A 24873-nucleotide genomic window follows, 5' to 3' on the forward strand; every position below is an offset into this window, starting at 1 on the left:
CTGGGCTGCCTTGTATGGCCTCAGTGGGAGAGGAAGTGGTTGTCTGACAGAGACTTGAAATGCCAGGGTAGGGGGGAGACTGGGGGGGGTACCCACTCAGAGGAGAAGGGGAGGGAGAATGGGTGAAGGACTGTGGGAGGGGACGACTGGGAGGCAGGCAGTGAGCAGGATGTAAAGTGAATAAGTTAAAAAAAATTAAATAAATAAAAAAAGACACTTGCTAAGTGTAGGCACTGTGCTAGAGGATGTTACACTGTAGGAAAGAAGGAGACATACAAGGACACATGAGGACACTCAGCTATCTTTCCAGCCCCATCCTTACTGATTCTAACAATTGCCAACTGCTTTGTCTAGAAGCTGATTTCGCCTATTTCTTGTCAGTTCTTTTTTCAGTGTTGGAGATCAAACACAAGCTTTTGAGCAGACTAGGCAAACGCTCTCCTACTGAGCTATATCCCAGCTCTTGTAGACTTCCACATAATTGCCAAATGAGTTCAACAAACAGCACAGCATAGCAGGATTTCACCGCATCCTGTTAAGATGCGAATGGTCTTGTAAGGAGCCTGGGAGCTTCAGTCAGGGCTGGCTTCTGAGCCCTTCTGCTTTCTTCTACCCTACTGGAGAAGAACAAAAGATCTGCTTTTATGGCTTTGTAAATTTATTGAAATGTGTTTCAGCAGGAGTAAATAATTTATTAGGGCAATAAAGAGAAAAAAGTATACAGTTGCTTTTCTTAAGCAAAGGGCCACTTAAAGAATAGATGTATTTGTAGAGAATATATGTATGTTTTTTTCCTCTAAGTAAAATATTTACCTTATGAAGCTTAAGGAACAGTAGGGGATGGCTTGGCACTGTGTTGCCTTGATAGTCTGTGTGGCTAGGGAGACCAGTTGGAATTATTAAGCTAGAAATCTCTCACAATGGAAGGAAATAAAGAGGGTGTTTAGAAGCTTTCATGTAGTATGCACAATGTGTGTATTTAGATTTCTAAAATAAACTGTATGTAACTATTAAAAGATAGGGGACATCTGCATATTTAAGGTAAATACCTTGAGCTATGTGGTTGCACATGGTGTTCAAGAAGCTCGTTAAACCAGATGTAGCGGTGCGCGCCTGTAATCCCAGCAATTGGGTGGCTGAGGCAGAAGGATGATGACTAGACCAAGCCTGGCTAGGTATAGTTAAACCTTATCTAGGCTACACAGTGAGACCTTAGCTCAAAACAAAACAAAACAAAACAAGACTGGGAGTGTGCACATGCCACAGCATCTGTGTGGACCTTAGAGGAATGTCTGTTTTCTTCCTTCTACTTCCTGGCTCTGAGGGATTGGCCTGACTGCTAGCAACCTTCCTGCTGAGCCATCTCACTGGGCCCCACCCTCTATGGTTTTTCTTTGTTGGTTTGATTCCTCTCCCCCACCGCCCAGACGGGGGTTTCTCTGTGTAGCCCTGGCTGCCCTGGAGCTTGTTCTGTAGGTCAGGCTGGCCTCAATCTCAGAGATCCACTTCCCTCTGCTGGGATTGAAGGCTTGGGCCATAAGGCCTAGCCCACCCTCTGGTTTTAAACTAAAGAAAACATTAGTTTGTCAACCAGTGACTATGGATCCCCTGGGCTAAAATCATTATTTTTTTAAAGATTTTATTTATTTATTATATGTAAGTACACTGTAGCTGTCTTCAGATCTCATTACAGATGGTTGTGAGCCACCATGTGGTTGCTGGGATTTGAACTCAGGACCTTCGGAAGAGCAGTCAGTGCTCTTAGCCGCTGAGCCATCTCACCAGCCCCCTAAAATCATTATATTAGAATTAGTAATGCATAGCACAGCAGTAAAATATTTCAAATGGATCCAAACCAGTATTATACTTTAATATTATACCATATAAATGTAGCAATGGAAATGGATGTATAATTGGTAATCTATTTCATTATTTAGATAAATATAATAGATATGCTTCTTATAATTGAATTAAGTCTAATAAAACCATATCTAAGTCCAAAAATGCCTCTACTAACCCTAAGGTCCAGATCATCATTGCATAGCTTTGGAAGAAAGTTCTGTACCGTATATCACTAGGCTGAGGAATAACTGCGAACTTAAAAGTTGAAATGTGGTTGCTACTCAATCCATTACCTTCCTACCATCTTTAAGGGTTTTTTTCTGTGAATCTTAAATTGACCTGTTATAAGTTGGAGACCATCATATATAACTTTGGTAGGTATTAACAACCAGGAAAGATGATCAGATAAATGCCAATGAAATAAATGTTCATCTAATGTGAATAAGATCCGATTTCTAGGCGTTAGCTGTTTGATTTTAGATCTTGCCAACTGTTTCTGGGCTAACATTACTTGATTTTTTTTGTGTTACAGATGACTTCTTTAAAGTTCACAAGCTTAAGGCAAATCTGAAGTGGCGACAGGCTTTTGACAGCTACTTAAAAACCCTGCCTCCATACTACTTACTAGTAGGTATTTTTTTCTGTGTGTATATATATATATATATATATGTTTATGTAAACTGTCACTGGTGATTCTTGTAAGGATTAAGGAATCAAAAGCTTTACCCCTGCAAGAAGATTACTATCTTTTTACTTTACATTTGTGTCGTCATTGTCTTCTCAAATTGTATGCAAGAATTTAGAGGTGACATGGCGGCACAAAACAGCATTGTCTTTCTCTGTTTCCTTTAGTTTTAACTGCCATGGTCATTGTTGTCAACACATCTATGTTTCTCTTATTACAACTAACCTTACCCAATTGTAATTCTGGAATGTAAGAACAAATAATGTCTCAAGTCATGTACACCAACTTCCCTTTTGAACTCTAGAAGCTCAGTGTGGCAGTTCACTCCTTAAACAAAATTTGGAAGAAATTATAGTTCCTTAGTGCCAGCTAAATGCATCCTTGACACACCATGATGTGCAACCATTCGCATTAGGGAGGATCCAAGGAGGAGGAAACGTGGCTTGGCTTTCTTCTGGTTTTTACACTTGGAAAAAACTATGTGTAATGACTCTGAACTGGTCATGTAATCAAGATGGTCAAGGCCATTTCAGAGGTCGTTGTCATAACTTAATGCCACGTTTCTAGAGGTTAAAAGGCCTAGTCTTCGATGGGACCATTGCTGGGAGGGGAAAGTGGGGTGTCTTCCTGTTGACCGTGGCAAGTGTGGGCTCTGTAATCCAATGCAGTGGGAAGTGATTTGATGATGGGATTAAGACTGAAAGCAATGAACTTGTTTGCATTGGCTGCTGCTGGCTCTTCTCACCCACTCTCTTCTGATTTTTTTTCTGCTCCTTACTTCTCTGCTATTGTCATTGCCACTTTTTAATGTTCCATGTTTGGTTTTATGTGCAGCACCTTGACTTCTAAGAAATGAATCATGTCCCCCTTGCCCCTTATAACTGAACTTTTGAGTATTTAAGATTTATTCTATTCTTACTGTTGTGTATTTTGTTTCCTTATAGCCATTAAAGAAAGCACTAAGGATGATGGGAGCTCCAAATCTGATATCAGATAATTTAGATTGTGGACTTAGTTACAGTGTTATCTCTTACCTTAAAAAACTCAGCCAACAGGTAGTATTGGTAAAATCGAACAAACCAAAATCCTTTGCCCTCAGAAGTGCATTTCCTTATTCTTTAGTGTAATTGCAACTTTTCAAATTAAATGTGTGTATATCTCTACACTTTATGGATTAGTAACAATGTGATTCTCTATGGCTTCTAGCTTTACCATTAAACGCAGTTAAGGGTCTGTCAGTATCATTTGATGCTGTGCCGTTTCTCATTCTGCCTGCCAGTTTGTCCTGCCCATATAACTGGCTGATATTTGGTGGCCTAGGAGGGGCAGAGGCTTAACAGGATTCTCTTGTGGGTCACATTTTGTCTGTCCTCCAACTAATTTCTCCCCGATTCACTTGGCTAGAGCATTCCCCTTTTGTAAGTCAGCATATCAAGGTCTGGTGTGATTCAATACTTTGCCCGCTTTTCAGGCAGCATGTTAATTTAAGTTCTTATACTCACATGCTAGCCCTTGGATAAATACCTGCCTGCTTTTTCCTGGAGAAGAGGGCACATGAGACCAGTATTCTTCAACCTGGAGGGCGATAGACCCGAAGGGGACCTGGAGAGTGGAGTTCTTCTTCCTCTCTTCTTGCCCTTCATCTTTCCCTTTAGATCCCGCCTCATTCACCATTATTCAACTTGTCCCTTGCCTGCCCCTCTCTGTTAGCACCTCATCTTCCACTCACCCCTCCTTATCATATTTCTCACTCTTACCTAGACCATTCTCGTAGGATGGAGATATTTGGAAACTACTATGCTAGAGCTCTACGGCCATACACTTGTGTTGTGTGATAAGTGATTGCAGCCGCTTTACACTCTTATTCACAACTGCATTTTTAGGTAGGGAGTAGCATTTGCAGCAACCATAGCATCTTAAGCTGAGCATGTTTGCAAATTTGGCCTTTAGAAAACTGAGTCCTAAGCAAAGTGTCGGATTTCACTAGGGGACCTAGAGGGCTCCATAATTGGGACGCCTTCCTAGGAATGAGCAAAAATTTAACCCCACATTCTAAAGCTCACAAGAGCGCACTAGTCTAGCATGCTCATAGTGCAAAAGAAAACAAAGGCAAGCCCTGACTTTCCACCTCACAAGTCCCTACTAATAGACCATTGTTGTTGTAAATACCTTGGTTATTTATCAGTCTGTTGATCTACTGATAATTTTTAAATTTGATGTTTATGTTGGGCCTTTAAGGCTTTGTCAAAGTATGGCCACAAAGGAGGAAAAGTGGACAGAGTTGAAACTAAATGCAAGTACTGGGACTTTGTAAGACACACACTCTTTTATTGAATGAGCTCTTGTGGTCATTCAAGAAAACAGAGCCTTTATCTACTTCTGTCTCATATTTCATAACTTAAGAATTTGCTTGAGTTCATATTTACAAAGAGCTCAAATATATATTCCAAAGTTAGTTAGGGAAAATAAATATCTCTAGCCAACTCATAAAAAATATATTGGGGACTTATTGAACATTAATGGAATTTTATCTTTTAGAAAAGATTGTTACTAATTTCTTATTCTCTAATTACTAATTAAATATGTCACCATTGTTCCTTGAACAATCTTAGATGCATCTAAAACACAAAATATGCCCAAAACCCTGCTTTCATTCTTTCAAACAGAATCAATTGATAAAATGTCTTTTAAGGAGATTTCCCCATGTTTATTAGTGATAAACTTACTGAGTAGACATAAAAAGTCATTTGCTTAGTAATATTTGTTCAACTAAGCTTTAGTTGACTTACTGGATAATCTGATTTTTTAAAAAAATCATCATTTTTAATGTTTTCAGATATAATACCAATGTATATATGATCTGAATGTAAACAATACTTTACATATAGAAGTATAGACTTTTAACCTTTCTTGTCTGGTTTGAAACTGAATGAGTTGATCTAGATTAGATTTTGCAGTAACGAGATGTACTTTTTCATGTCTATGAATGAAATTCTTGCCCATGGTTTCTATTTTCTCCATGAGTCGTTCATAGTTTTGATACTCCTAAAGACACTTTGCATGAAGTCCTTTGTCTTCCCAGTCCCCTCTGTGTCTACTGCGGTAGAACAGAGAAGCATAGGGGAGGTTCACTTACTGTTTTTCTGTGATTTACACATGAAAAGTGCTTGGTGGGGTTCTTAAAAGTATTTTTCTTAAAGAATAAAGCGATGATATGGTAGCTATTTTCATAACATATTCTGTACTTCCATTTTAGACCAAACTAGAGTCAGAGCGAATTCTAGCGTCAGTGGGGAAGAAACCCCCCCAGGAAGCAGGCATCAAAGTGAAAAATCATTCCGCATGTGGCCTGCCCTTGGCTCACAATAAGAGTTTTAGGAAACTGTTGAAAGAAATCATAGGGGAAAGTGCACCAAGGCTCACAGAACTGAATACCAAAGAGTTTGCTGGCTTCCAAGTAGGGCTCTTAAACAAGGTAAGTTGTGACATTGCAAGGTCAGGTTTGTCTTACTTTATCTGGTATATTTGTTGTTTGAAACAAATGGCCTATTTGGGGGGTTGTTTTTATTGTTGTTGTTGTTGTTAATAGTTAGTAGTAGTAGATTTTGTTTTTTTGAGACAGGGTTTCTTTGTGTAACCCTGGCTGTCCTGGAACTAGCTCTGTATACTAGGCTGGCCTTGAACTCACAGAGGCCCACCTGTCTCCGCCTCCGCCTCTGCCTCTGTTAGGATTAAATGTATGCACCACCAGGCACAGCTTGGAGTTAGTAATTATTACCAAAGCCATTTAAAGATTATCCTGAAAAAATAAAAGATTATTCTGCCAGCACATGCAAGCCTAAAATTAAATGTATAAGATACATTGGCTGCTAGGAATGGGCAGTAAGCAGCTGTCAAAAGGAAACTGGAAAGGAGTCTGCGGTAGGCAAGCAGATGCTCCAGGCCTGTGCAGATCTAGTACCTATTAGAACAGCAGTAGTAGTCGCGAGTGGTGCAGGGATGGCGAGGCTCTGCACAGCTTGGGAAAAAACCTCAGCCAGACCACTTGACACCTCTGGCCCAGGCTTTCTCTTGGAGGAAGTGAAGGTGTCAGAGCCGCTGGGCCCTCCACTCTGTACTGCTCAGTCCCCGGCTGCAAGCAGGCTCCAAGGGCACTGCAGCTGGGCCCTAAGCCAGTTTTGCACAGTGTGCAGTCAGCAATTGCAATGTTGTAGGGAGATGGCTTCATTCCAGCTCATTGTCTGCTTCGGAGGGAGAAGTAGGTTACAAGAAGTGGTACTGCAAGGCAGCTACAGGTACGAAGAAATCTTAGATTTGGAGTTTTAAATAATATACTCGAAAAGGGATATTCCCAGTGACTTTAATGACGTATGAGCATGTTAGTATTCAGAACAATAAATAGAAGTTTTCTACTGGAAAAAAATGGCTCCACCCAGTTGTATTAAATATTGTTCTCTTTAATAAGACTTTAAGAGGGTTAAGTATTACATTTCTTTATTTAAAAGTCTTAGGAGTAACTGAGATTATTCTATTTGAAATAGGATTTGAAACCTCAGACATATAGAAATGCTTATGATATTCCACGTAGAGGACTTTTAGACCAGTTGACCAGAATGAGATCCAATCTACTGCAGACTCGGAAGTTTATTGTTGGACAAGATGAAGGTAACTGAACAGTAGCCTCCTTTTCCTTAGGAGAACAGCAGACATGACTCCCATGAAAGTCTTTATTGCAGAGTGATTTTGTCACGTGTTAATGTGTACACAGTTCACATTCGCTTAAACCCCACATCTCCTCAGTGTTCATCCCTCTCAAGTTTCAAGGCAGGTGTGTAGTTATCAGCATCCAAGACCCCTGGGGCCACTATTCAGAATCTCAGGAGATACATGCTGCCTTATGTCCATTTGAAGAACAAGCATTTTAATAGCTTGCTCGAGCAGGTTTAGCTCATTGGAAAGTGCCAGAACTTAGGTCTGTCAGATTTCCAAACCTGCATACTCACACGTTGATTGTAGCCAGCCTGCTGTGAAAAAGTCCGTAAAAACCTGCTCTCCAGGGGCTGGAGAGATGGCTCAGCAGTTAAGAGCACTGACTGCTTTTCCAGAGGTCCTGAATTCAAATCTCAGCAACCACATGGTGGTTCACAACCATCTATAATAAGATCTGATGCCCTCTTCTGCTGTGTCTGAAGACAGCTACTATATATATATATACATATATACTGTATATACATATATATACATATACTGTATATATATATATACACATGCACACATATATACATATACATATACACATATATATTAAAATAAATAAATCTAAAAAAAAAAACCCTGCTCTCCATGAGAGTAATGAACTCTAGTAATGTCCAGGAATATTGTGGCTGTTTGCAATTTTTTTCTTTATCTTATTTTGTTAATTTTGGTTTGGTTTGGTTTGTTTTGGTTTGGTTTTTTGAGACAGGGTTTCTCTGTGTAGCCCTGGCTGTCCTGGAACTCACTCTGTAGACTAGGCTGGCCTTGAACTCAGAAATCTGCCTGTCTCTGCCTCCCAAGTGCTGGGATTAAAGGCGTGCACCACCACTGCCCGGCCCTGTTTTGTTAATTTTGAATGGGGGTCAGGAGCTGGAGAGATGGCTTAATGGTTAAAAGCATTGAGTGTTCTTCCAGAGGTCCTGAGTTCAATTCCCAGCAACCACATGGTGGCTCACAGCCATCTGTAATGAGATCTGATGCCCTCTTCTGGTGTGTCTGAAGATAGCAACAGTGTACTCATATACATAAAATAAATAAATAATTATTTAATTTTTTAAAAAATGGGGATCACTGATCCACAGAGAAGAACAAACCCCTAGCCAATTCTCTGACATTATACTTTTGTGTGTGTGTATGTGTGTGTGTGTGTGTGTGTATAAGAGAAAGACAGAGACAGAGAGAGTGAGTGAGAGAGAGAGAGAGAAAGAGAGAGAGGGAAGGAGGGAGGGAGGGAAAGATCATTAACCAACATGCTTGTGACAAGATAGTACCATAAAGAACTAGGCATGGGCATGCTTGCTCAGCACTCAAGAGCCTGAGGCTGGGGGAGTCTACAGATTTGAGGCCAGCCTGGGAAACAAAGTGAGACTTCCAGAAAACAGAGAGAGGGTCTATAGAGGTGGCACAGAGGCTAAGAACATTGGCTACTCTTAGAGGAGCCCCGGGTTCAGTACCCAGTACCTACAATGACAGCTATCCATGAGTTCAGCTCCAGGGGATCTGGCGCCTTCTTCTGGACTTAGCAGGCACCATGCATGCACATATATACACGCAAGCAAAACATACAAATAAAATGAAAATAAGTCTTTTTTTTTTTTTTAAACAAAGAACACCAGAACACCGTGGAGTCTAGGTGTTTCAAAATGGAGAAAATATATGGAGTTTTGAATTCAAGTGGTGGTATGTAGGAAGCCAGCCCATGCTTACATGGTGTCAGGAAGTAAAGGATGTGCTCTGGTCCCTGTGAAGTGAGCCTATAGGCACTAACTATAGATTTCTGATGAGTATAAATATGCTAGATTCTGGAATACAAGTTTTAAGCTATGAAAATATCCTTTCAAAATGACCATGTACTTCAGCTCTAATTATCAGTTTCTCTGCCGGTGATTTTCCAGATTCACTTCATAGTGTCCCAGTTGCACAAATGGGTAACTATCAGGAGTACCTAAAGATGCTGGCTTCTCCACTACGGGAGCTCGATCCCGATCAGCCAAAGCGACTGCATACTTTTGGCAATCCATTTAAGCAAGATAAGAAGGTAGTGTACCTATTTCCATGTCTGTCATATTTCTTGCTATAACTCCTTCTGTTTTAGCCAGATGTATTCAAATTAGAACTAAATATGACACCAAAACCTCTATATGGATCGAAAGTGGATTCTCCTAATGCAAGTTGTGTTAGTTTAGTAAAATAATAGCTGCCATTTCTTGAATACATACTAGGGCTTGGTGTTTTAAATGATTATGTTTGCACCCAGGGGTGTTTTGAAAGCTTGCATCTACTCTATAATAAGAAGAAATCTAGGCTTAAATTAGCTGTCAGAACACTGTGACGTGGCTGACAATGCCAGGCCAGGTTTTGAGCTTATATCTTTCTGAATCCACATTCTATATTCATTCATACTACCACACACTAATTCTTTTGATATAGAGAATACCAAGTGTTTCCTCCATTTCCATGATCAGCTCTATACTGTTCTATTGAAATAGTGACATGTATGTCCCTAGAGCCATAACTACTATTTGGTGTCACTGAGTTATTATAGAGTTTTAAGTGTCATGTGAGTATATGTGTGTTGTGTACTACTGACTTGATTATTAAATTATGAAAATAAATGGGATTATAGCTACATACTTCTCTCTATAGGTGAACTTGGATATCAATCATGGATATATTCTCTATCTCTGTTTCTCATAAAACAACTAAAAAGTATTCCAGCTTATGCCAATCTTTAGTTAATTGAAGTTTTTTGATCTTTTTGTTGTGCCTTGATTTTTTTTAAATTTTTTTTTAAAAGATTTATTTATTTATTATATGTAAGTACACTGTAGCTGTCTTCAGACGTACCAGAAGAGGGCATCAGATCTAATTCTGGGTGGTTGTGAGCCACCATGTGGTTGCTGGGATTTGAACTCATGACCTTCCGAAGAGCAGTCAGTGCTCTTCCCCGCTGAGCCATCTCACCAGCCCTGTGCCTTGATTTTTTTCATGTAACACTGGGGATGATAATTGCACCAAACTGACAGAGCTTTGTGGGAGATTAAGTTATGTACCTACCCTGTTTAGAATATTACTGAGCGGGTACTAAACGCTTGGTAAAAATGCTGTGTCTTGTTTTGTATTGTTAATGGGGGGAGAACATCCTTTAGAAAGATATTTTTGCCATGATTTTTTCCAAGTTATAAGGCACATCCTTGGGCTGCCTACGATGATAGCAGGTTTTACATAAGCTGATTCACCCTCTCAGATGAATGTCAAGGCAGACAGGCATATTTGAATCCGCCTTTGACGTTGTGTCTGAGGGAATTCTGTTCTCATCTCTGCCTACCATTCACCATCTACATGCACTCTTCTGTACAGGAATGATCAGTGTTTCCTAAAACCTTAAAACGGGCTAGTACAAGATGGTTTTTATACTACTTTAAAAAGGTTGACTGTGGGTGCCAGAAAGATGGCTCAGAAGTTAAGAGCACTTATAGAAGACCCAGGCTTGATTCCTAGCACCCATATTAGGTAGCTCACTACTTCAGTTTCGGGGGATCTGATACCCTCTTCTGGGCTCCCTGGGCACCCACATATATGTGCACACAAGCATGCGTGGGTGTACACACATAAATTTCTTTGAAAAGATTTTTTAAGAATTTTAAAAGATTTTTAAGTCTCTCTATTAACCTTAGACAAAAACGTGCATGTTAGTTTTCTCCTTGTTGCTTTTAGACAGGATTAAAATTGGGTTTCATTTTTTGATAACAGAATTGCTATAGGGATTATAATTAAGGCTAATATAAATGATGTAGTGCATGGCTAAAGAAGTGTGTATGAAAAGTGCTTGAATGATTATTTTGTTTGTTTTGTTTGTTTGTTTGGTTGGTTTTTAAAGACAGGGTTTCTCTGTGTAGCCCTGGTTGTCCTGGAACTCACTCTGTAGACCAGGCTGGCTTCGAACTCAGAAATCTGCTTGCCTCTGCCTTCCAAGTGCTGGGATTAAAGGCATGCACCACCACTGCCCGGCAGTTTGTTTGGTTTTTGAGAGTTGAAGTTCTGTTTTAAATGAAATACGTCTATTTATTTATTTATTTATTTATTTATTTATTTATTTATTTTTAGGGAATGATGATCGATGAAGCAGACGAGTTTGTAGTAGGGCCACAAAACAAAGTGAAACGTCCTGGAGAACCCAACAGTCCTATGTCATCTAAGCGAAGGCGGAGTATGGCCCTGCTGTTGAGGAAACCACAAACGCCTCCCACTGTAACTAACCACGTGGGTGGAAAGGGACCACTCTCAACCTCATGGTTCCCATCTTGTCCAAGCCTCATAAAACACACCTTTGGACATCCAGGTATATGGTAGTACTTGTGATTTCCTTATGGCTCCTAGAGGACTAAGATGTTAAAATGTCATTTTCCTTTGTACTTCTTTCTATGTTCATTTTTTGTTAATAAGCAAACCATTATGAAAGCATTGTGGTAATAGCAAGATAGACTTTATGGGAAACAGAGACCCTGATTCAATGATCTTAGCCATATGAGTGGAGAAAAAAACTGTAATTACCTAGTAATTAACACAATATTAACCACATAATTAGTGATTAATACATGCTGAGTCAATATCCTCACAGCGACTAGTACAAAAGTCAGGAGCTCTGAGCATGTCTGCTTCTAACCATTTGGATCAACTTCAAAGGTTGGGAGATGAGCTAAGTTTCTAGGGTGGGAGAACAAGGAGGCTCAGTATTAAGAGGCTGGATTGTCAGTTGCTCTTTGTGCCGTCAGCTCCCATTCAGGATTGAGCTGGTACAATCTGGGGTCTGCCTTCTTGACCCCACTGGAACAAGCCTTAAGGTCACCAGTGCTTTCTGTCCATCGCCATTCCTTCCCAATTGTGTTTGTCTGAGGTGCTTACGCCTGCCTCTATGGGAAGCATAGATTTCCAGCCAGGAGCGACACCATCTTTTACTGTTTACTCCCTTTCTTTCTCACAGTTTAATCCTGGGACCTCTCCTTGCTGTCCTCTCTTCCTAAGGTGTCCCTATGTGGCCTTGAGGCTTTAAATTTGGTTTCTATATGAATAGGTCTCAATATTTATATCTCTAGGCTACAATTCGTTCCTCTGCTCTCAGTCCTATGTTTAACCATGGACATGGTGCCTCCGTCTTGGAGCCTAGTAGATAATCACGTTTTATGTGTTACAACTCAATGCCTAGCTTTGCCTCTCTGGCATCCTTCTGTGTAGCAGTTAATGAGACCATCCCTCACTCCGCTGGAAAAGCTATACAGCACCTTTAAAGATTGGAAAAATCGAAGAACCTTAGGGTAACTAATACTATGTTCTGGTGTCAAGTAATCACCTTAAGGTCACTGAATCAGAGTCAGGAGGAATGGAGTATCATCTCTCCTCAAAGCCAATCTTATATGTTGGCTCCTGGACACATGCTTATTTATTTATCCAATGGTCCAGGGGACAAACTTGAAATGTTTCTTTCTTCCACTAACAAGATGAAGTCACTTGACATTCCGTTTAATCCTGCATTTTACTGTTTGTCTTCATTCCTTCACCCCATGCTTGCATGGCTTTTCACCAAGCCACTATTCTTAGATGGTCTCCCTGCTTCCCATTCGTGTTTAATTCCTACGTATCTTCTCTCTCAACTTGAAGCCACAGTGAAGATGTTAGCACATAAGTAAAGCATGCCACATCCATACAGAGAACACATCCTCCATAGTCCTCAGCACTCACAATCCAGCCTGAGGACGAACCCTGGTCCACATAGCTCCATTTGGCCTGACACCACAATCCTCTCTTCTCTCAAGTTCCAATGATACTCTTCTCACCCTGCACGCCACTGCCCCTGACTTACCACCCCATCCCTGTATCTCCTGCTCTTGATACAACCTGGCATCCTCCCAAAAGGTCCTGCCACCACCTGGTGGCCCTAGAGGCTCCCCCTACCCCCGGTGCTCCTGCTTTCATCCCTACTTACATCTTTCGTCAATGAGAGCAGTTATGACTGTGTTGTCGCTGACTCTGTACTTCCTCTCTGATGTCCCCATGACGCTGCAGGTTCTGTAAAGCGCAGTGTCAGCTTCTTTGGTTCCTGTTGACTGCGGATTCCCAGCTTTGATTCTGGAGCCTGGCACGGCAGAAGTAAATGGCATAGGAGTGTTGGCCTGAAAATAGAAAAAGAATTACTCTGACCCAAAGGGGGAAATAGGCAGAATCATCCACAGAGAGGCGTTTGCTTAGCAGCTGGGGGGCTGAGGATTTGTTCAGTCCCAGTAGGCATCTAAATTTGTTCAGGCTATTTGGTGTATACAGGAGTCAGAAGGTAATATTCATAAGTTGTATGGCTTTAGGCTCACTAATGGGTAGCTGTTTACGTATGACTTTGAAGCATACAGGTTGACATTAAGCCCTGAGCTCCAGGGACCTATGAATGTTTATTCATATACTGGTTTCTGCATTCATACTGGGCAGAGGGAAGAAGGCCTTGTGTTACATTCCTATGCTTGATTCGGATAGTAGACCTCTGTCTATTCTATGGTCTTCATTGATGAAATCACTCATTTCCTTGAAACTGAGGAGCACGGGGAGGTACTTGTGGGATTGACATGATATACCCACTTGTGGAGTCTGGCCTGCCACAGGAGGCAGACAAGGGAAGTTTGACTGCATACATCTCACACTGCTGCTGGGTGGGCATCGGGCTGTGAGAAGCCACAGGACCCTGCCTGCTCCGGGGGTGGAGAAGCACAGTCTGGGGTCCCTGAAGACCACTAGAATTAGCTCAAGGATCCTGGCCCTCACGGAGGCCAGGATGGCAAGTTCTCACTCTTGGGCACTGCCACTGGATGCTGCAGAAGAGCTGAGAACTGAGTGAGGCCCTCAGAGCTGGGTCTGGCCAGGAGTCAAAGGGAAAGGGGCAGGAGAAGAGCTCTGGCTGGTGTCCTAGGCTTGTTCAATCTGCTTGGCTTGGTAGAAACTGTGGCTGGAAGCGCTGAGAGGCCTCACTTTGCAGCTCTTTAGTGGAAGACCTGCCCCGTTGTTCCCTAAACTGACAGATCCCAATGAGAAGAGACAGTCCAAGGTTTTAGTTTTTTTTTTTGTTTTTGTTTTGTTTGTTTGTTTGTTTTGGTTTTTTGAGACAGGGTTTCTCTGTGTAGCCCTGGCTGTCCTGGAACTCACTCTGTAGACCAGGCCGGCCTCGAACTCAGAAATCCGCCTGCCTCTGCCTCCCAAGTGCTGGGATTAAAGGCTTGTGCCACCACTGCCCGGCTTAGATATTTTCTTTATTTACATTTCAAATGTTCTCCCCTTTCCTGGTTTCCCCTCTGAAACAAACCCCTGTTCCCTCCCATCTACCCCTGCTCACCAACCCGCCCTCTCCCTCTTCCTGGCCCTGGCAGTCCAAGGTTTTAAGGCATCTATTGTCATGGTGGAGAGTTGTGTGAGTGAAACCATACCCCACTTTCTCAGGGCGGGCCTGAGGTTAAATACCTTTTGCAGGGAGGAGTGTCTGGGAAGGGGAGCTAAGAGGGTAGTAGAGGCAGAGAAAGGCAGAGAGAAGGAGAGAAGGAGAGACGTAGAGGCCAGCCATGGCCACGTGGAGCAGGGGGAAGGGGCTATGGAGAGAGGGGGAACAAGAGGGCAAGAGAGAGGAGGGGGCAAGCAGCCCCTTCTATAGTGGGTCAGGCCTACCTGGCTGTTGGCAGGTAACTGTGGGGGTGGAGTCCCTATATGAATGATGGCCACAGAATTATGGAGCTAAGGCCTAGTGTCAGGAGCCTGGTGTCTGGGGGCATGGCAAACACCTTCAGTCTCTTGCAGGAACACCTTCTGGGTCTTCAGGGTTTAAACCTAGTTCAACCAGAAAACAGTCTGCCTTTCAAGGTCTCCCACAATGCCCCCTTTTACTTTTTTTTTTTTTTTTTTTTAAAGAGAAGGGTCACTGGAGTGACTGTGTCATTTGTAGTGAAAATTTTGGGTGGGGAGACAGTATCAAAAGAAAACATTACACAGGCCAGAGGGGTAACACAACTAAGCCAGAGTGGTAAGGAGGGTTAAAGGTGGGGGTTGGGAAGGCAAGAGATTATTGAATCAATTAATTGTTCCATGGGTAGTACAGTTTGAGGTATTAACATCAGTTTCAAGCAGCATTTGATTAATCTAAATAGACATCATGTTTTCCTTACTATCATATAACTTCCCCCAAATTCAGCAGCCATTTGACTTTGGCAAGAGAGTGCATCTGTAGCTGGAAGGTCCCAAGTCTGTCCTCTGTGGGGGTCAGCGCGTGTCTCACAGGCTGCCTTTCATGATCCCATACCCACTTGACAGTTCAAACTTCTTAATTTGTTTTCCAGACACCACTGTCATTCATGATACCCATGAAGAGAAGATGGAAAATGGGCAAAGCCCGACTGCTGGCTTCTTATTAAAATCTGCTCCAGCAGAGTTTATGAATGTTTCAGGAGATGGCCTTATATCCAACCAGTTGGATTCTCTATCTGACGACTTTACTGGTCTCAGGAAAGATGAATTCATTCACAAACCTGGTAATAATATACTTCTAGAAGGAGCCAAAACCTGCAGTCTTTCTGTAGATGACCAAAAAATCACAATGGCATCTGCTTTGGAGACGGTGCCAAATTCAATGCAAATCACTCCTGCAATGGCCCAAGGCATCAATGCTGACATCAAACATCAATTAATGAAGGAAGTTCGAAAGTTTGGACGAAGTAAGTAGGGATGGAATATTCATAAACAATGCAATTGACAGTCCCCCTTGTTGTAGGGTTCAGATAGTTGTGCAGTTGATTTGGAGATAGTCTCTGATACAACTTGGGTTGGCTTCAAACTCATGATATGGTTCTGACTGGTAATAATAAGTGATCTTCCTGTGTCCACCTCCATAGTGTTGGGATTACAGGTATGTGCTACCACAGCCGATTAATATGGGGCTAAGGATTGGACTCAGGGTCTTGTGCTTGTTAGGCAACTGAGTTACATCCTTAACCCCAGAGTAGAGTCTTGACATTCACTTCTTGGTTAATCGTGGGCTGTCACATAACTTAAAAGTGATTCTTCTGGCCTTAACTTACAGTAATTTCATTTTGCTGGTGTAACAAGTTATTTCAGACAATCCAGAGCTTCAGACAGCACAAACTGATTACTTTACAGCTCCGGAATTCAGAATTTGGAATACATTCTCACTGGACTAAAATGAAGGCAAGGTAGCAGGCCAGTGTTCTTTCTTAGGAATAAAGGCAGGATCCATGTCCTTGCCTGCCCTGGATGCTGAGGGCTATGCTTTGCTGTGCCCGTGGTCCTGTCCTGTGCCCGTGGTCCTGCCCTGCATGCTGTCAGCAGCAGGACTCTTCTCTGTCCCCTTTGCTATCCACTTTTGTTACTGACTCCTTTTCTTCCTGATCTTTAATAATATTTTTTTTCATGTATTCTTAGAGACATCTCTATAATATATCTTGATCCTATTCGCTCCCAACTCTCCCTCCCAAACTCCCTCCTAGGTCCTCCCCAACCCCTTACCCCCTCAACTTCCTGTCCTTTTGTTTAAGTAACTAGTTGAACCCACCATGTGCTCCTGGGTGCGAGGCCATCCAGTAGAGCACAGTCAACCTACCAGGAGCCACACCCTCAAGGAAAACTGATTCTCCCTCTTCCAGAAACCATCAACTGTCCATACTCCATCTTAAAGTGATTCTTGGGGTTACATTGGACCCCTGTGCATAAATAATCCTGGAAAACTCAATATGCAGAGCCTAAATCTATCAGCATATAATACATATATGATAACATGTTCACAGGCTTCATGGATTAGGGCAGTTTGGGGCAACCAGTGTTCAGCTTACTTCATTTGAATACTGTTTATAAGAATTTCTTTCATAAATATATGCAGGCATTTTGATATTTAGTGTTTAACATATCAGCTATACTTAGGACTTTGTACTCATAAAGAATGATTTCTGAGGATATATGATGATTGACTTTATTTTTCTTGCATATTTTTTTATAACACTGAATTTTTGTAATATCATCAGAGTATGAAAGGATTTTCATGTTGCTTGAAGAAGTGAAGGGACCTCTGGAGACGAAGAAACAGTTTGTTGAATTTACCATCAAGGAAGCTGCGAGGTGCGTATAACGAACACTTGTAAAAGTTTTCTACTTGCTTTGCGTTCTAGTTGTCTTTGTTTTAATTTAGTAGTAGGATCCAATGAAAGATATAGAGGGCATAGGCTCTATTTCGACCTGGGAAAACCCTTGTTCTCCTCATAGGTAAAGTTGCTTCCTGCAGTGTTCAGATGGGTGCTTACCAGAGCAGCAGAGGCCCGGACTCACGGGTCCTAGCTAATGCGTGTGTGTGAGCTGCTCAGATTGGCATGCCCACTTGCTAAGCCCTGCTGTCCCCATGAAGATGACTCATACTCCCTCTGGCCTGTGGGCTGCATAACACCCAGCACACTGGAAAGTCGTCTATGGCACTCATGGTTAATAATATTTCTTTTTATCTTCAGGTTTAAAAGAAAAGTCTTAATTCAGTACCTTGAGAAGGTACTAGAAAAAATCGATTCCCACCACCTTCTTAACAACGTGAATCACGTCAACAGCAGATCATCATGTTAATGCCAAGCCAAGTGAGGACAAAGAACACCTTTTATGTGCTTTCAGATGCAATGGAACATTCATTACTGAAGCCCCATAGAATGTTTGAGTGACAGAGCGACCTAATTCAGGCTATGAGAAAGTACTTGAGCAGAGCTTTTAAATGATTATCTGGAAGTAAGATCTGGGCTTTTGCCTTAAGAATTATGATTGAAAATATTTCTTTTTTCATTTTGTTGTTTATTTTTCCAATTAGGAAAAGTGATGCTGATTCACAGAGCACTGCTGCTCCTACTATAGCTAGTAGAGTTCACTCATTTGGGCCTTGCCATTCCAAGCGGTTTCAGAGTGAGTAGGGGCCAGCCACTTGCACGGCAAGCATGACCTACTGTCCTCATTGTGTCCTATAAGCGTAGAGCGTCCACGTGGTGATCATGTGCTCCACGAACTTTTCAACAATTCCTAGCTGTGCCTTTTAAACCATGCAATATTCAGGATAGTTGGAATCAAAGAGTGAAAAGCTGCTATTTTGGTAACTTCTTTCTCTCTGGGAAAGGGCAGGGGGAGTCGGCAAACAATCTACCTCGATTGCTCTTCCACTTTGTCTAGGACCATTACAAAGTGCATCTGAGGCTGCACTAACCTCTGCCATCTGTTCTTGCATGTGACAACAGAAAGCCTTCAGGTGGACTTGTACATTTTTGTGCTTCGGAAGCACCAAAAGGAAAAATAATATGTATATTTTCTTTGATGTTTATACAGAAGTTTATATGGAGCAGTATTGTTGTTTTTATTTGTAAAAATGTAAGTGATCGAAGAGATTTTCACTTTGCATATATGAAATAAAATCATTTTATTGATTTTTCAAAACTACATTTCTAGGTGTATGTGTCTTGTGCAATCCTTTCAGAAAACAAACAAACAACTTCACATGCTAGCAAGAGGACCCATAAGACAGCTTAGCAAGTCCAGACCCTTGCCTTCTAAGTTTAATCCCTAGGATGCACATGATAAAAGGAGAGAACCAATTTCCACAAGTTGTCTTCTGACTTCTACACACACACTGTGATACAAGCACATGTGTGTATATACATAAATGAACAAAAAAATGTGTTTTAAAAAATGTTAACAAAGTAGTGGAACTTAGAAACCTAACTCACAGGACTGAATGGTGTTACTAGAAGGGTGTGGGGAGGCCAGGCCCTCCCAAATATGAGTAACTGGGGAGAGAAAACTGCCAAAATTCAAGTTTACTGGGACTCTGAAATATAGCCAAAAGGTTTGTCTCTGCCTTTGTCTGTTGAGAATTTCATACATGTATTTCGAACATATTCATCCCTGTCAAGTCCTCCCATTATTCCCTCTCCACCCACCATCTGTTGCCAAACAGTTTTAAAGTTTCATTTTTTTCTTCTTTTCCCATCAAGCCCAGTATGTGTTGCCCAGCTGGTCATGGGAGTGGGGCCTGCCGTGGCATGTGGTCAACCTATCAGGAGTCACACCATTAAAGAAAACTGCCTCTTTCTCTGCCAGCAACTAGCAAATGCCAGTAGCTCCTCGGCTAGTGGTGGAATAATTCCATGTCTGCCTTGGCCCCTCTGTGCTGGCATTTTTGTCTGGTTAGAGCTTGTGTAGGTCTTCCGGAGTCTGTCACAGTTGCTATTAGCTCGCATGCGTCTGCCCTGTTATGTCTGAGAACAGTTTCTTTAGTATGATCAGCCACATGTAGCTCTCACCGTATTTCTGCTGATCCTTTCTTAAAAGATCCCTGAACATTTTGGGCACAGGTATTAGGACTCGGCACTCTGGTCTCTTATTCTTTGCATGTCAATCAGTCGAGTATTTCTCTGTGAAGTGCCATCTATTGTGGTAAGCTTCTCTGGTGAGAGGTGAGAGATGTACTGATCTATGTTACACGTTAGCAACATCATTAGAAGTCATTTTTATATTGTGTCCATCTAACAGAATAATAGTAATTGATTCTTCTCTAGGGCCTCTGATCTATCTAGCCACAGATTCTTGGCTACTTGAACAATGCCTGGTATGGGTCCCATTCTCATGGAATGGCCATAGATCCTATCAGAAAGTGATTGACAGCTCCCATAACATGCGCTTATTGCGCCAGTGGGCAAATCTTGTCAAACCAGTTCTGGTAGTTTGCAGGCTTCACTCCTAAGTGAGATTGATGATGACTTTTTTCCTCCAGCAACATGCATAGCATCTTCTAGCACCGTGAACACTAGCAATAGGAGTAAAGCTTCCAGTTGAGTACCAGCTTGATTTTTTTCCATGTTCTGTGACTTTAGCAATAGGATCTTACCATCAAGTTCTGGAGGATAGCATTATAGACCATAGTCTATCCTACTTGGAAGTCTATGTCAGCCCATTGGGTAGCAACTCAAAAAGAGGTAGCTGACGTTTAGCAGTTTTCTTCCAGATTGAGAAATTCCATCATGCAGGGAAGCTCTAAGTTAGACAACTCAAAATAGCTTCAGGAAGTCCCTAAAACTGACCAGATTCACTAGGCCCCTCTTTCAAGGGTAAACAAGACTTTTGAGAGTCACTCTTATACAAGACAAGCTGCAAAGAAAACCCTGAAACCAGACCAGCTGCCTGGAAGAAGCAGAGCTCAGCTGAGCAGCCTGGAAGGCATTTAGACCCACTGCGGCACTTGGAAAGGACTCTCTCCAACCTGTTGAGCTGCCTGCAGGCCGTGCAGTGTGCTCCAGGTTCCCAGCCTTGTGAGCTCTCTCTCACCCACGCTGGGGTGGGCTTTGGTGATGCAGCTGCCTCTGAGTCAGTTCTGCTCCTGTAAGTAACCCCTCACCCATATTCCTATAAGTAACCACTGTAAAACTCATCGGTTCACCAAGTTAGACTTCTGTGGTATCTGTACTTCTGTCTGTCATGGAATCCCTATCTGGGGTGAATAGATGTGTGTGTGTGTAGCATCTCCCCAGGAAAATTCTTATCACACAGCAGCAACCCATTTCTGGTACTGCAGTTTTGATTTGCTACTGTAGAGTGTTTGGTTGTAGAATTGTCCCTGACTTACAGTAACCAAAAAAGTGGAATAATGTGAAAAGCCATGAAAACAGTAGGAGAGCTTTGTGCCATTTTAACCTACACTTGACCTAGCTATTTCAAGATACAGCCATGTTTTTGTTTTCGTTTTGTTTTCTTTTGTTTTTGGTTGGTTTGGGGTTTGGTTTTGGTTTTTCGAGACAGGGTTTCTCTGTGTAGCCCTGGCTGTCTTGGAACTCACTCTGTAGACTAAGCTGGCCTTGAACTTAGAAATCTGCCTGCCTCTGCCTCCGAAATACTGGGATTAAAGGTATGCGCCACCACTGCCTGGCACAGCCATGGTTTTGAAGATGGCATAGTAACTGGATTTGTTACATCAGTTGTCTTAGATATCAAAAGAGCCAAAGGAAAAGATGCATAAACAGACCAATAAAAGCAGAAAGGTAACGTGTAAATAAAGATAATAGGAATACGTAAACATAATGAGGGGAAATGAATATAGAGTATAGACCTGAAAAGTATAGAAACTGACATGGAAAATCCCTAAGAGAGTTCAACAGCAGATTTTAGCAGACAGAGTAACCTGTGAAGTTCATTGAAATTATCCAGTCTGAGGAGCCGAAAGAAACTGGAAGTATGAAAGTGAAAAGAGCAGGGCTGTCAAGAGACCTGGATTCTGAGCTTTAGCACTAAACCAAAACCAAAACCAAGAAGTAGAGTTTGAGAGACTTACCTTAGCCTATGGGCCACCACCAAGCATGACAATGTATGTCTTAGTTTTCTATTGCTGTGACAAAACCTCATGAACAAAGCAACCTATAGAAGAAACTGTTTATAAGTGCTTACAGTCTCAGAGGATGAGCTCATGACTGGACAGACAGCATGGTGGGGAACATGGTGGCAGGCAGCCAGAGAGCTTATAGCCCTTATCTGCCTTAGGAGGCAGAGAGCTAACTGAGAATGGTGTAGGCTTTTGAAACCTAAAAGCCCACCCACAAAGACACATCTCCTAATCCTTTCCAAACAGTTCCACCAACTGGAGCCTAAGTATTCAACTATATCAGCCTATGAAGCCATTCTCACTCAAACCACCACAGTATACATAGTAGGATCCCTGGAACAAGAGGTGAGAAAGCACTGTGACAACTGTGTAAAGAAACTATTTAAAGAGCCAGTAGACCCAAGCTCTTAAACTCTATAATAAATGTGTATTGAAAAAGCCATCGAACTCATGGAAGCGCAAAGCAGATAAACAGAGAGCCACTGACATAATCAAGCTGTTAGGAGACGATGAAGATTCAGAAAGCAACCAGAATATCTGGTTACATACAAGAGACCCAACTCTAAGTTTAACATTTCGTTTCTTATCAGAAGCATGAAAAGACCAAAGGCAATATAATAACATTGTCAATGCTAAAAAGGAGTCGTGGATGTAGCTGTGGTAGAGACCATTTAGTCTGTGCAATGCTCTGGGTTCCCAGCACTGCACAAGAAAGAAGAATGATGGATTCAAAGAGCAGAAGGGAAGTGCTGTCAATCAACAATAGTATCTTTGGTCACTAATGAAGGAGAATTTAAGACTTTCTTTGAGAAACAAAAACATTAGGGAGTTCGTTACTGTTTGAGTCCCACTGCTTTAAATACTCAGCCTCCAGGCTGAAAGGAACACACAGCCACAAAGCAGTAATGGATACAAAAGAAACAAAGAGAAAGCATCGGTGAAGGTGACTGCATGGGTTACCTCAGGTTTTAGGTTAAGTCTTGGGAGGTGAGGATAAATAACATAATTATTAATGATTACAGAGTTTCTCTTGGTGGGGCAAATAAGTTTGGAAAGAGTCATAATGGCTGCAGAAAATTATGCACACTTAATATGAGTGAAAATAATGAATTTACGTTATACATATTTAAGCAGGACTTTTAAAATGTCAGCTATCAGAAGCCACTAAACTGTAACTTACGATGGATAAATAGCACTGTGCAAGAGTTCTATGTCAATGTTTGGTGAATATTGGGAAGACGGAATTTGAAGAAAGTTATGATATAACTATATGCTGTGTGTAGCCACAGGCAGATTGAAAATGAAAAGATAAAAGCAGCTACTCCATGTAAATGATCACCAAGAATGAGATTGGTGACATCATAAGACAAAAAAAGACGTGAAGCCAGAAATAGTTATTTGAAACAAATAAAGACCTTATGTATTGATAAATGGGTCATTCCACCAAGATGTAAAAATGTTAATGTACTAAATGAGAAAAAGTAAATTGAGAGAATGGAGAAATAGAGAACTCCACAACAATGGTTGAAAACCATTAAGTAGAACTATTCAGAAGATGAGTGAAGAAACAGGACTGGAATGATGCTAAAAGCCCAACTACAGCCAACGTATCTATCTATGGAACACTACCCATTGAGTTTGTCGGATTTTGTGCATCACATAGGATGATAGCTGGGTTTTCTCACCAGTTCCAAACTCACTCTTTTGTCCTGTTTCATGAATATTCTGGTTCCTTTAAAGGTCTTTTTCCTTGTGGCAATTGTCACTGACATCTGTCTACAGAGGACTCCTGGACAGTATAAAGCCCAGCTTCCTTTTTCTCTGGGCTGGTGGCAGCGGGTTTTCCTCATCTCCAGGCTTGTGTATAGCAGAGTCTGATTGGTCCCCTACAGATCCTCCACTCCCCAGAGTAATCTGGGGCAAGGTACAGGCCCGGCAGCAATAGCTGGCCATTTACTTCCTTCTAGTCTTCTCAGCCACTAATAAATTGGATTCCTTCTGACATGACTAGTGCCCCTTTACTTCATTCAGTACCAGATATTGGGAGAACATTGTCCAGTGGCCAGTACTCAGAGGACGGCTTTCTACAATGTTCCCAAGTAACCACACTACACAATCACTAGGCTTCCACAACATCAGGATCGCAGCGCTGAGATGCATATGCTGTTCCCTGGGTGAATGCTCTCATTTAGCATGGAATGCTCTCATTTAGCAACTCCAAGTTGGGCATTCTCAGAGTAGCATGGAATCCTATTCCATAGGATGTTTAGGATGGCTCTTTTAAGACATCTCTGACGGGTGACTGTTTGTTCAGAGGTAGAGAATGGATTTTCTGCAAGTCCCCAACTGTTCTCTAGACTAAAGTAGGCTTCCCTCCGGTAGGGTTCTACCTCAGTTCTCTGGGGTACTTCTACCCAGCCAGCAACTACTTTGCTCATGGTACGCAACTTTTCTGCGCATGCACAAAGAATCCTGTGATGTTGGGAGGAAAGCCGATGAGGTTCAACGCGTTCAGTTCTCTTCAGTAGGATTCTCGATCTTTTTCTGTGTGACTCCTCTGCTACTTTTGAAGCTGGAAAGGGTCCCATCAAGTGTAAGTCCGTGCTTGGAATCGGGTTTCTAACTTGACCATGTCTTCTTAGCCTCAGGAGAGGCTAAATCCTCAAGAACTGGCCTCATTTTTCTGAGAGGGAATGGCTTTGTTTTTCTGAGTCAGCCATGTTGGGCTGGGCCTCATCAACACAGGGGTGGGAGTTTTCCTTGGACTCTCAAACTCATCAGGCTAGGACCTGGTCTCAGATTTAGAGGGGTGACCGTTTTCCTAGTAGATTGGAACTGAGCTGTGTTAAGCCTTTATGGTGGCACTTTTTCTTGGGTCATTGGAGTCAGCTATGTTGGACTTCAACTCTGGAGTCAGCTATGTTGGACCTCAACTCTACTCAGTTGGCAAATTTCTTTGAAATTTAGTCAGGCTAGGACCTGACTTCAACCACCCAGGGGTGGTGATTTTTCTTGGGCCCTTGATTTTTGATGTTGGGAGATGCTTCAATTATCCATAAGTAATGGTTTTGCTTGGATTCTTGACCTCAGTCATGTGGTATACTCAGCTGCAGAACTGTGTCTCTGCCCTAGGGGAATGGTTTGGGTAAGTCCTTTCCTGAAC

General features: G+C 41.9%; 1 protein-coding gene across 4 annotated transcripts in view; it reads left to right on the plus strand.

Annotated features, from left to right (window-relative positions):
• LOC116083946 (integrator complex subunit 6-like) overlaps positions 1–18778 on the plus strand; it is a 55990-nt gene extending 37212 nt beyond the window's left edge. The window contains exons 10-18 of one of the 4 annotated variants that reach the window (XM_031360804.1): positions 2375–2469; positions 3472–3582; positions 5784–6002; positions 7069–7192; positions 9178–9320; positions 11390–11624; positions 15646–16020; positions 17341–17434; positions 17818–18778. In XM_031360804.1, coding sequence (XP_031216664.1) covers positions 2375–2469; positions 3472–3582; positions 5784–6002; positions 7069–7192; positions 9178–9320; positions 11390–11624; positions 15646–16020; positions 17341–17434; positions 17818–17926 — 1505 coding nt within the window. In that variant the 3' untranslated portion in view covers positions 17927–18778. Of the gene's footprint in view, positions 1–2374; positions 2470–3471; positions 3583–4288; positions 4549–5783; positions 6003–7068; positions 7193–9177; positions 9321–11389; positions 11625–15645; positions 16021–17340; positions 17435–17817 lie in introns of those variants that run through there. The other 3 variants (XM_031360814.1, XM_031360992.1, XM_031360906.1) reach the window with 3 other exon arrangements.
• Positions 18779–24873: the final 6095 nt, after the last annotated feature.

The sequence above is a fragment of the Mastomys coucha genome, chromosome X (assembly GCF_008632895.1).
Source record: "Mastomys coucha isolate ucsf_1 chromosome X, UCSF_Mcou_1, whole genome shotgun sequence".
Classification (NCBI taxonomy): domain Eukaryota; kingdom Metazoa; phylum Chordata; class Mammalia; order Rodentia; family Muridae; genus Mastomys; species Mastomys coucha.